Source organism: Telopea speciosissima, chromosome 5 (assembly GCF_018873765.1).
Source record: "Telopea speciosissima isolate NSW1024214 ecotype Mountain lineage chromosome 5, Tspe_v1, whole genome shotgun sequence".
Taxonomy (NCBI): domain Eukaryota; kingdom Viridiplantae; phylum Streptophyta; class Magnoliopsida; order Proteales; family Proteaceae; genus Telopea; species Telopea speciosissima.
In genome coordinates this window covers 9,028,176-9,041,520 of record NC_057920.1, presented here as the reverse complement: position 1 = coordinate 9,041,520, position 13,345 = coordinate 9,028,176, and the positions used below count along the sequence as shown (strand labels likewise).

Here is a 13,345-nt window from a genome sequence, read left to right as displayed (position 1 = left end):
GTGATTCTTGCACCTAGACACATGACCACTCAAATTACTGTGCTTAGAGTTTGAACTCTCCTTGGACTCACGCTAGACCTCCTCTTGATAGTTTATTATTATTATTTTTTCTTTGATGAAAAAAAAAAAAAAAAAAAACAGATCTAACATACAAAGTCCCGAAGTGTTGTGTAATCTAGCATGGTTTGCCAACCTATGAATTGGCAAGATAAAAGATCTAGGTTGCTTAATAATAGTTACAGACTCATAAAAAGAAAATAAAGTCTAAATATCATATAGTAAATGGAAAAGTTCCAAAAGGCCAAGGATATTTAGCATTATCCATCAGCCAATTCATCATCTCCAGAGAGTCAGTCCATATTGTTAAGTTCCTGCATTTCATTTGGAGTTTCCTTTCGATTCCTTCTAAGTTTCGTTTCCTGTGTTGAACCTGCATAACCATAATTCATATAATAATCCACAAACCCATTTTGATGCAAGATAAAAGAACCCCAACCTTCATTGTTATTAGACTTATCAAAGGTTCCATCAGAGATAATTAAGCTGCAATCTATTGAGAACAGGTTTAGGTAGAAGCCGAGGTTATGTTTAGCCACACCAAGGGTGTCACCCTCAAGTTGAGTTAGCTATTTTAACAACTTATGCTCTTAAGTTAGCTATTTTAACATGGTAACAAAGTATCAGACCCATGATTTGTAATCTCGGGATCAGTCTCGGGATCAGTCAAAGTTAATATCGATTAAGATTGGTCAAAATCTGTCTAGATTGGTCAAATGTGCCCAAAACTCAGTTTTGTTGGAACAGTCCTAGAATCTACAATATTGGTAAAAAATATTAAAATAATTAAAAAATAGAAAAAATCCCAAAAAATCAGTCCAAAAAAAAAAATCAAAATCCTAAAAATTTCACATGTATTGGATCAGAATCAAGCAATCCAACCGAGTTGACAAAATCAGGGAGTGATCCACTAATATTGGGCATGATCGACCATTATTAGACCGATACTGATCCAATCCAAGATTTCAAACCATGACCAGGCCTATTATTATCATCGATATATACATATATGACCACCCAAAAAAAGAGGTCACATGTGCCACATATATTTTTTTTTTTGATAAAATGGGCTACATATGTTGCTGCCTAAAATAGGACGAGTAAATCTGAAAACACGAGAAAAGTTGAAATAAATTTTTTTTTTTTCGGTAATAAAGTCCAAATAATTAATGGTTCTCTTCTTTGTTTCAATAAAATTGCTTGGATCGAAAGGCCTTTTAATGGACCTAAAAAAAAAATAAAAATTGATGGTTATTGAAGGAGGGAGGTGGGAGAGATTCGAATCTAGATCAACTACCCACATGCGGTGCCACATCCATATGGTGAGAACCAATCAAACAAAATCTTTATACCGATCCCTTCTGACCATGTGTCAGATGAATGGAGATTCTGTTTGATTGGTTCTTACCATGTGGGGTGGCACCCCACATGGGTAGAGTCTATACATAGTGGATATAATTAGAGTGAGACAAAATAATTGTATGCCCAATCTAAAGAATATCTTATTCATCAATCATCAGAAAAGGTCTAATAAGCCCTTCACAAGATGAATATACATTGCACTCATCTTGAAGCTTGGGTTTGAATTTTCACATTTATCTTTAAACCCCCTCCTCCCCGGACTCAAGTTCACAAACGAGAACGTTCTTGTACGTTTGGATGCCATCCAGATGGAATCCAAAGGAAGAATGGATTCCATCTAAATGGCATCTTGGTGTACTAGAATGTTCTCTTATGTGAACCTAACCGGCCTCCTCCCCTCAAAGAACCAGTCTAATTGAGGAGAGAATTTATTTATCCACCATACGGGACCTCTGATTGAATTAGAAAAGGGTATTTTAGTAAGGATGGTAGGTAATGAAGAATCTAGAGTCCAATCATAACGAAATGAGTTTGTGTAGAAAACTGACATATGAAGGCAGAGGACCAATCATACAGGTTTGGTATCTAGACGCAAACCAAACAGGACTCTAAACAATAAAATATAAAATGGTCAAAGACATCCACATCATCTCTAGACGTGGCTTTCGGGCAACAGCAAAAGTTTCTATGCATGGCTAAAAAATGAATTTAGCTCGATTTCAGGGATGCATGCGCCGAAGGTGTTGCCAGGAGGCATCTAGTGGTTGAGCTATGCCGCATGCTTAGGGATGTGTATGACACAGCCTAATGGTTGAAAGCTCTTTGGGAGTTCTCTGCTCCCTAGAGACGATCCTGATCCCTCAAAAATAGGGATGATTTTTTTTTTTTTGGGTAAAAAAAAGGGAGGAGTTCAGAAGTCTTGACGTGCCACTAGAAAGAGAATTTTTATTCAATCCTTGGAAATAGAATAATAGAAACCATGACATAGAAGGCCCTCCTCCTCATATAGAACTATAGAAGGTCACACATGTGGCTAAGTTGGCCGAATTAATTTGGAATCAACCGGGGCCAATTTTAATTAAACCCGATTCAATGTATATTGAGGCCGATCAAGTATATTTGATTTTAAGTGTTGAAACCTTGGGCGCCAATCATTCGTATTATGTTTTGTCCTTCTAGGTGTTACTATGCATAGTGAAATATAACATTTTAGTATTTGATATTTGACAGTATATGGGTTAGTAAGGCATTGAACTTCTCTCCAGAGACCCAGTGCCAGGGAGTGCCCAGGGAGGCATCCGACGGTGCTGGGCCACTAGGGATGTGTGCCCAGTGCACATTCCGATATGCCCAGTGGCCTAACACCCTCGGATGTCCTTGGGCATTGGGCTCCCTGGGGAGGAGTCAGATCCGTTAGTAAGTTAGTTCATGTGGTAGAGGACCCTACATATATCTCAATGACCAAATTTTAATCCAAAATAAGCAAGAAATTTTTTTCACTCTGATTCAAAGGTTTAGTAAAATTATCAAAATGACATCAAAAGAAGATGAATATGAAATACAAAATGGTATTTTTCGTAATTTTAGCTACTTCATTTACTTATTTAAATTAAAATCATATCAATGAGATGCTTGCCTAGTCCTCTATCACATGGACTAATACTAACATATTGCCATGTGATTCTTATCCCTGTCTAAGGCCATCACCATCGGTGGCGTTTTCTTCCTATTTGCCGGAATAGCTTTGGTGGCATGGCTTTTCTTCTTTACATTCTTGCCGGAGACACGAGGGAAGAATCTAGAAGATATGGATGATCTGTTTGGCAAATTTCACTGGAGAGACTTCTTCCAAAAGAAGGGCAACAACGGAAACAAAGAAACCACAACTAATGGAGACGTCCAGTTAGGTAATAATGCTTAGTTAATTAGTTTTTAGTACTTAATCTTCTCTGGTAATACAAGAAGTTAAAATTTACGGTGTTTCCATTTTCTGATTTTTTTTCCTTAGTTGATCATGCGTCTGCAGTCGGCAGTTGTGCTTCGCCTTTGCCGCTGGAACCCTTTCACCTTCGCTGCTGCAAGTCTGCAAACCCTTACCCTTCGCCTTCGCCGATGCAACCCCTTCACTTTCGCCGCTGCAAGTCTGATCTACTTTTGTAAGCACATTTGAAACCATCCGAACTCTATGGAAGCTACTAGTTTCATCCATTGAAACCCCCTACTGAAGATTCAAGTTGCTGTTGTTCTAGTTGAAGATTTGAAGAAGTACTAGGGGTGCAACTTTGGTCCTGTAGGCCCGATCCCGCCCTGGCCCGTCCTGAGCCCGAACAAGGCCTGGGCTGAGATACCTAACCCTGAGGGCGGGTCAGGGCTGGAAATTGCTGTCCCTGAGTCAGGGTTGGGTCGAGTTAGTGTTGAGGCCCGCGCTGAGCCCAATCCTGTTTTAAATTATACTATAATATATATATTGATATACTATAAATATTATAAACTTTAAATGTCACACATATTTTGTTATATAATATATTATATATGAAGATAATAAGTGATAATATATTTTATTATAATGTTATTTTATACAAAGTTGATAATTTTCTCTCAGGCCCTACCCAACTCAGTCCAGTCCATGCATCTCTACCTTCCCCCCATTCCATGATTAGGGCCAATCAGGGTCAGCCCCGCCCGACCCTGAGGGCGATTCAGAGTTGGAATCAAAGTTGGGCTGGGGTTTTGAAAAGCCCGACCCAACCCGACCTTGTTGCAACCCTATGAAGAACCATCCCAGCCCCTACGATACTGTTTTTCGGGACAGGTCTGTACCAGTATTGATACAAGAGGTATCAATCCCAATACCGTCCCATTTAGTAAATGATACCAAACCTAGGTCTTAGTCCTGATTATCAATGGGATGTGATGGTACCAGTTCCTAAACGATTATAATCCGATAAAAAAAGGGAGAAGAAGTTCAATGGTTCCGAGATGGGTCCATTATTAAAAAACAACTTAGAATATGAAACCAAGATAAATTTCATGGATTTATTTTTTCAAAATCCTCCCTAAGATCATATGTAAGCTTCTCAAAATAACGTCTAAGAATTAATGAGGACGAAATAAACAAGCCCATATATGGTTTTAGAGTCATCACAAAACAAATTTATAGAAAAAAAAAACTAAAGGTCCATTAATAAAACCTCTATACGAGAAAATACCACTAAAATACATCAAACTACGCCCATAAAACTTCAACACAATAACATAAAATATACCCTTTGAAAGTCTCATAGAAACCAGTACAAATCCATATCGTATTTTGGGTGTTAGAAAAGCAATATAACCTACTGATCTTAAGTATGAGTTCAAAGTTTTGTTACTGATATAAGTCTGAAACCAGTACCTATATTTGGTTGTAACTATGATCCTATCTGGGTTTGGAAGCTCCATAGTCAATACTAATCCTTACATTAATAAGCTTATCAGGTTGGGCCGAGAAGTGGCAATCTCCCATTATTTTAATAAAATTTTCCCTAAAATCAAATTTGATCCAAAGAAAATCAGGCAATTTCATGGTCATTTGGACTTCAAGAGCAAAGAGCCCCTTTAGAGTTAAACGGCTCACTAACCCATCTTACGCCCATTTAACTCGATTGTAGGTGACAAGATTAAAGACCAAATCGACCGACCGAATAAAAATAAGACAACGCCTGCCCAATGTAAGCCTAAATGCTTAAACGGTCGGGGTCGGGCACGGTGCAGTCTGCAAATTTGGTTAAGCCCGACTAGGCCCGACCGAGCCCGACCGGTTGACACCCCTAGTTTGGTGGGCACAATGTGGTAGTCTTTGGAGGTTGATAATCATTTTCTTGTCTTCATCATTTTGTTGTTATTATATGTGTCGTTCTGAACAAGTTTGAGTCAAATCGTCTTAGAATCAATTGAAATCACTAGAAATTCGAAACTGATGATATGTTAGTTTTCTGGCCAAAAGGCTTCTATTTGTGTCACATTGCTCTCCAATTAGCTCTATTTGAAGTCATACAAGGAACGAGATCTAAGCTAAACATGTCTTTCTTTATCACTTCTCCTATGATTATCTTAGGCCTGCATCTAGTTTTTTTGGTTCTCTCAATTTGAATCAGGTCGCTCCTTCAAACTGGGGTATTCAAAGGCATCCGTTGAAAGACATGCTAGATATAATCAAGGAAATACAAAGACCAAAAAAAAAAGAAAAAAAAAAAAACAAGGCATTGCTCTCCTGGTACCATTTCATTATCATTTATTAACTCTCAAATAACATAATTTAAACACATTTTTCATTTCTGAGACCCATTAGAACAAATTAACAAAATAAACAGATAGGAAAAAGGAAAGGAAATTTACTGGAAAAAACAAAAAAAAGGAACAGAAAGAACCTCAGCCAAAGCATTGGTCTCCTGGTACTGGTACTGGGCCAGGAAGAGAGCCCTTCTCCAAGAACTGCAACCCAAACACAACTGCTATAGCAAGCAAAGCCAAGTAAGATAGCCCTTCCACAGCTCCCAAAAGCCCATAAGGCCCATTAGGCAAACCAGAGCCTCTTTTGGTCTTGGTGTACAAAGACCAAGCCGTGATACCTACCACCACTAGGTAGCTCACACCTTCTAGTGCACCTATTGAGCCCCCTGGGCCTGGTGGAAGGCCACACCCAGTTGTTTTAAGCGTGTAGAGAGACCACCCGATCACCGGCGTCGACACTAAACCACCCAGTATGGCTACCTTCTCTATGATGCTATCGCCGCTGCCACTGCTTTCCTTTGCCATGCCCACCACCTTAAGCGGCGGCACAAACCGTCCATTTCTCTTGCATTTTGTGTTGTTACTTGTTCGCCGCTGCTTCAGCGACGGCAGCGTCACAGCTGTTTGCGACAATAACCGGAATTTTGTTGCTTCCATATCTGTCTGAGAAGACGATGTGAGAAGGAAAGAGAGCAGAAGGGTTTGAGTCGGTGAATTTTCCTTCCAAAGGTTTCGAAATTTTGTGAGGTAAAAGTGCCTCTCCGTGTATATGATGGAAGTGCTCACATCTGTCTTTGATCTTTTCCAAAAAAGAAAGAAGGCGAGTGAAAGGCGCGTGGTCTAAGCTCATTTATGCTAAAGTGCGCCTTGGATGCCAGGTTGCTCCTTCTAATGGACCGGGCTAGCTCGAATGCTCCATGGACTTAGGGATCATCGTTGATGTAAATCGAGCTTGCGGGCCTGAAATAGTGTTATTTTTCTTAATGAGTTGGGCCTAACCATTAAGCATTAGGCCCACCCAAATAGGCGTGCAGGGTTAACAGTTAGATATATATGCCTGGCAAACTCAGTAGGTCGGAAAATTGCTGAAATATTTTAGGGTTTAAGGTAAGAGAAGCCGCTATTTTAATCCGACAAGGGGTTTTCTTTAGATACGTTGTCGCCTTCCAAGGTATAATTTTCTGTTCATGAAGTCTTACCTTTTGAATCTTTTGTTTGTTTCTGTTCTGACGCAAGGTTGTATCTATTTGATTCGTTTTTCGATTGATGGCCATTTGCATTTTATGCTTTTATTTAGGTCTTATAATTGTTATCATGTAACTACATTTGCTTCGCATCGAGTCTTCAGATTCTTCACCTCTTTTTCCTTTAAATGCCTATTCTGCGTAGTGTTCTGGATGATGTACATTCAACTTCATGATGCTCTTATCCTAGTTTAGTTGATTGTAGGGTTTTGCAATAGAATAGGAATTACAATGGTAGTTATGTCTTGGCCAATTGCGTTTGTTATTATTTTGTTTAATTTATCAATGCTTGTTTCTTCATTTTCCCTCTCCTTAGATTGTTTTGCCCCTCATCATTGAGATCTCTGGGATTGTTTAAGGCGGCAAATGATGACAATAATCTTATCCTACACACTGAATTGTAATGTAGACCACAACTCCACTGATTATCTGATGATGCCTTCTTAATTCTATTTCTTAATGAGTTTTTTTCCCCCTAAAAGCTTTATTTCCCTAATGATCAAATTTGTTAGTTCCAACAATTTGTAAGGCATTAGAAGTTGCTTGTAGTGTAAGTGTGACTTCCAATTGTGGTTCATCAATGGATTTACAGATAATTTTCCTAGTTTGAGATTTAATTCAGCTTGTTCTGATGTAAACTCAATGATGAGAACAAATCAGACAGGCGGTCAGAACCTGATGCCATGTTGAATGTCTGCAAATTTCCACTTGTGGAATACTCTGAGAATCGTTTTGGACAAGTTCTTTGCTACTTGTTTGTATATTTGCGTAGTAGCATGTGCATGTTGATTTCACAAATGTTATTGCCAACTCAGTGTATATAAATTTATCTACATTTAGGCCTTAAATTCACCATCACATTTGATTTGCTGCTTAACCCCCCCCCCCTTTTGTTACCCAATATTTTTTAATGTATACATGGTGAATTGTTATAAACTTCTACAGCCATATCATATCATCTGTTATTTATCATTTTAATGGTTGAATCTATTAAATTGCCTCTTACAAATGGAAACTTCTTTTTTTTTTTTCCCCCAAATGTAACTTGAATTGCTTTAATCCTTTACCACGGACACAATTGTTAGGGCATACCTCTACTTTTTTTTTAATACCATCAGGTAGTACTTGGAACAAGCTTTTCAACGACGTCTGGTTTGTGAAAGTCAGACAACTGGTTCAGAAGCTATTTCTTTCCAAAGTTTAAGGCCAGAAGATGTCAAATCAGAGGCTTAGAAGGAGTCACCTGGTAGCCGGATGTTGGCCCGCAAAAGCCCCCTCTCTTGGGCTTTAGAGAATTACCCCCTTTATGTATCTAGAAAACCCTAGAATATTTGGAAATCTTTGGAGAAAGACTGAAATGTTGAGATAGTACGGAATTTCCTCTGCCTTTATAATATTTTAAAAGAATGAGATGAGGAGATCCGGTTGACCCCATCAGGAGTCAAGAAAGGTATTCTTCTCTCCTTTTTCCCTTTAATTAGTATAAATTATTGCTAATTAGTTATAATAATGTATATTAGTTTAAAGGGCGAGGGTTTCCTTCGATGCCCGTTCGCAGGTTATGTACTAGTTGGTATCGTGGGTTTCGAACTGTCAAATAGGGGGATTTTTTAATGGAAGAGAGAGAATGTTGGTTCCACTGTTTTGTGAAGGGGCATACGAAGGAATCTGCATGACACCGTCATGCGGTTCCTTTTCCCTTGTTTAACTTAATTTAAATTAGTAGAGGGATCTCGGCAATGGTAAGGTTGCTCCATTGCGACCTAGTGGTCTCAAGTTCGAGTCAGGAAACAGCCTCTTCGCAAGTAGGGGTAAGGTTGCATACATTATGACCCTACCTAGACCACATAGTGACGGGAGCCTCGTGCATTGGGTATACCCTTTTTTTTAATTATTTAAATTAGTATAGATTAAATATAGGATGCATGTTAGATTAAAGTAGTGTAATTAGTTAGATTAATTAGGTAAATTAGTCTGTATGTTAGATTAAAATAATATAAACTAGGGGAAAAAGAAATTGCATGACAGCGTCGTGTGGATTCCTTTACACGCCCCCTCACAAACAATTGGGCCACACACTCTCTCGTCCTTTAAAAAACCCCTATGTGACGGTTCAAATCCGCTCCAAATTGCACCCTGGCGTCGGAAGGAAACCCTCACCCATAAAGTAGTTAGTGTAAAATTAGTTAATTAATCATGTTAGTAGTTAGTTCAGATTAGCTTAAGAAGATTAGATTAGAATAGTTAGTTAGATATGCATGCTAATTTAAAATAATTTTAATTAGTTTGTTACTCTTATATTTGCTTGATTAAGGTAAGTAGTTAGTTTAATTAAGTATAATATGATAATTTAAATTAGATTAATTTATTTGCTAATTCTAGTTAACTTCTCTTAGCTTCGTTAGACAAAGATAATGTAGTTTATTTTATGTTCAAGCATGCTAGTTAGTAGAGTTAATCAATCTTTATTCTTTAATATCTTTTTAACTGATAGATAGTATGACATAGTAGGAAGATCGGTTTATTGGATGCCTAAAATCCTTATAGGTTCCGTAACTTGACACCTTTCCAGACTCTATGAATCAAACCATACCACATTTGAGTCAACCTCTTAAATTTTGTGTCTCCCCTAGATCAGGGTCTAGGAACCAAAAAATTTTCTAAGAGGTTGACTCCACTAAGGTATGTTCTGGGAAGAGAGTCAAAAAGAGTCAAGTTATGGATTTTGGGCACCCGGTAAAACTGGTCTTCTTCCTATGCCTCATACTATCTAACAATTGAAATAAAGATAAAAGAAACAACCTACTTACTAACATGCTTAAGCTGAAAGCAAAGTACCCTCATATAACTAAATTAATTAATTAATTAAACACAGTGGATGAAAGTTAAAGAAATAATTCCTCATTTTGTCACAGCCAAGCAAAAGACTTCTTACACCTTACTCAAGGATGTAGGAGTGGTAAACATTAGTAAATGTGGTAAGAAATAGGATTGTTTCTCATGACCGATCTGATTAAACACGGCAAATATCCGATGGGAAAGATACATATCGTAAACCAGACCAGAATTCAACCAATCGGACTAACTACAGCAAAACACGTATAAATGCAAGAATTGTAAACCAGGTCAGAATTCGACCAATCGGACTGGTCATAGCTAAAGCAAGGATAAAGGTGAGCACTGAGCACCTTAAACCAGACCAGAATTAACAAAATGGATTAGCTACAACAGATACGATGACAGATATAAATGTAGTAAACTGACAATGGTACTTATGATCTCCTGACTGATGGCAAGTATGAGTATGGGTAGATGTGAAAGAAAGCATTGTGGCAGCTACAACTTCTGAACCGCAAGGCACTACTTGGCTAGGTTGGCACTACCTGGGGAGGGATTGATAAGTAAGTAAACCCATAGATGCACTCTATTGGCAAGTTCGAGGTGAAAGAGACAATCCTCAAGACACTTGGTCCTATCCCAACCAAACTAGCTCTCAGAATTTGCACTTATTGACATTGACCTTTCTGGCATGGGAGATTGTTACGTGCAAAGATAATCTAAAAATTAAATTAAAAAAAAGAAAGAAATAATAGGGAGAGAGAGAGAGAGTATGCTTTACGAACAAAGCAAGGGTGTCTGGCTTGGGTGAGGAAGCCTACCTTATCTTTAAGAGATAAATTAGGGGATTCAATATTTTCCTTCCATTTCATATTAGCCTATTAAATAGGCAAAACCAAGGAAGTAGTTACAAACTCCTAAAACTTCTCCCTCATCTCCCACTCCTCACGTACAACTTCATAACTTTCCTAAATAACTATAATATTATATGTAACATATTACAAATAAAAAGTAATTAAATAATAATAAAATAATACATAACATTCATTTTCCCTTGAAAGTGTCTTTGTCCTCAAGGACAAAGAAATTGAGGAAATAATAATTCCACCAGGATCCCTTATCGTAATATACAATATCCCAATTACTAAAATCAGAATGATTATCTCATGGTGAGTCAATGTTGTTGTAGAGAATGGAATCTCCTTGAATGATATCTTTATATTTTTCTTCATCTTCTTCGTCATCTTCATCTTCTTTGTTGGCTGCGTCGAGTACACCATTATTGCTACCTTTTCTTCCTTCGGTGTCCTTGCCTTACTTGAAGATGCTTCCATTGCAAGGTCATTGGTTGACGTACTGAATCCAATTCTGGTAAATAACTCGGTGAGCTTTTCCATGGTTTGGGTAAGCTTCCCCAAAATTTGTTGTTGCCCAATGTGAAGTAAATGCACGGCATCTTCCAATTTCTCGACCCTTTTTCTCAAATCTAGCTTTGATGCCAATTGTTACGCACACGGAAGTGAAGAGAGAGAAAATAGGTGGGAGAGGGAAGAGATAACGTAGGATAGTTGATAGGGTTGGCATCACAGGCGAAACCATGATGCCTTGGCTTTACTAAGGAAGCCGGACCTCCTTTTTCAGAGAGAAAACATAGGAACAAATTTGATGCAGATTCATCACCCAAATGGGCTTATTTTATTAGAAATAAGCCTAGGGTTGGGATATATACATGTTGGGCCTTTGTTCCCAAGGGTTTTCTATGTATTAGGCCACTTTAGTGGCCCTGAAATAGGGGTATATAGGTTGCATACGGGATTAGCCCAATACTTAGTCTTATTTTTGTGTTTTTAATTGAACCGGTTTAAATTGGTTGCATCCAATTGGTTCAATTGGTCTAATTTAAGTGAAGTGATCCTATTGGCTAAGAGGTTCTTATATCCTATTGGCTAGTAGGGAATCTTCTTTTATTTTAAGTAGTTTAAGTTGTTTTTAAGTCATTAGGACTCTATTTTGAGTCTATTTCAGTTTCCTAGTCAGTTTAAGTTAGCTAATAGGTTAAGGATTGGGTTAGGCCATTCCTTTTTAGTGTTTAAGTCTAATTTTGAGTCTTTTATATAAGGTTCTAAGGGGGCCAAGTATTGAATACGAATTTGATTAATGAAAAAGCTTTTGTTTGCTGCCATAGCTGCTACTCTGCTCTGTTGAGTGTTGCCTTGTGAGTAATATTAAGGTTACCTTGTGAGTAATATCAAGGTGAGGGATTGGTGGACTCCGATCGACTCCTTGCATCTTGTAGATCGGGAGGTCCTTCGTCTAGTTCTTCAAAGCTGCTACCATTGAAGATTTAATCTTTCAAGTAAGTAGTTTATTAATTCAGCATTTAACCTTCTTCTTCATCCTCTAACCTAATCCACACCCCCCTCCATCCATCAAACCCTAATTTCCATTAAACCTGCAACTCCTACTTCAACTAGGACTCCCTTATAACTACAGATCTGGCCATCAATTTCGAACCATACTTCCAGCCTATATTCTCCACACCTCTCCCTACACTCGACCTTAAACACAGCCTTTAGTCTCCACTACAACCCCTCCATTCCCCCACTCCATTAAACCTAAAATCTGCAACTCTATTCTGTCCAGAATTGCAGAGTTTTAAAACCTTCCCAAATGTTATTATTTTTATACCATATTGACCCCCTAAACCTGCCCATTAATACCTTATAAACCCCTTTCCCAATATCCAACCCAAACCCTAGGAATTGACCTAAATCCTAGCGCTGTCCATTCGAACCAGCAGCCCCTTTTGTTGTTTGATCTTGTTGTTTGGCTCCTAGTAGGTCTCCTGCCTATCTAGGACTACATTAGAATTACATTCAAAGTCTCTTCATTATTCTTTAATTATCACATATAAATAAGAATTACAAGTAGTTAAAACTACTTAACCCACTACTATTATAAGTTCCCACTAAGACTCAATAACTACTCCTATTAAAACTCATCTCTACGTACAATGATGAATAAATAACTATAAAATAATAATAAATAATAATATAATATTATACTCTTTATGCATGTAACAGAGATAGTCCTTAAGATGCCAAGTCCTTTTATCCCAAGAAAAGAGGTTTTCGGAACTGCACTTATTGATTTTGGCTTTTCCGTCACTAGAGTCTAGAGATGGTCCTCAGGATGCCTTGTCCTTCTATCCCAACAAATGAGGTTTGAATGGGGTAATAGTGACATTGGAATCTCATCCGCTGACCCTGATATGGATCAAGCATTTTGCTTGGTTAGGTTCAACAATTTTAAATAATGTAAGTGTGTCAGTCTCTAGAGATTACTGACAGAGTTTTGACCCACGGTGGTAATATCACCAGAGCTTAGTTTCGAATTCTAAGAGGAGCTGACAGTATATCTCTGAACTTCAAGCTCCGTAAGGTCATCTTTTTCTTTCTTCTTTTGTAAGTCATTGAAGAATTACAAACTCTTGTGGTGTTTAAAGTTCAAAAACATACTCAGTCTTCTCAGAGTTCTAGCCTTGGCAAAGGAGAGATCTCCTTTGCGAATCC

General features: G+C 38.0%; 2 protein-coding genes and 1 non-coding gene across 3 annotated transcripts in view; 2 read left to right on the top strand and 1 right to left on the bottom strand.

The window, feature by feature from the left end:
- Positions 1–5,675: 5,675 nt before the first annotated feature.
- LOC122660821 lies at positions 5,676–6,462 on the bottom strand. Its single transcript, XM_043856062.1, has one exon. It carries the CDS (start codon positions 6,346–6,348, stop codon positions 5,830–5,832), a length of 519 nt encoding a protein of 172 aa, XP_043711997.1. The 5' UTR covers positions 6,349–6,462; the 3' UTR covers positions 5,676–5,829.
- Positions 6,463–6,830: 368 nt separating this feature from the next.
- LOC122661621 (mediator of RNA polymerase II transcription subunit 32-like) overlaps positions 6,831–13,345 on the top strand; it is a 31,112-nt gene continuing 24,597 nt past the window's right edge. The window contains exon 1 of the mRNA XM_043857082.1: positions 6,831–6,864. The gene's annotated coding sequence lies outside the window, so the exon portion shown is untranslated. The remainder of the gene's footprint in view (positions 6,865–13,345) is intronic.
- LOC122663458 lies at positions 7,294–7,378 on the top strand. Its single transcript, XR_006333130.1, has one exon. It is a non-coding gene; the product is annotated as a small nucleolar RNA R16 (small nucleolar RNA).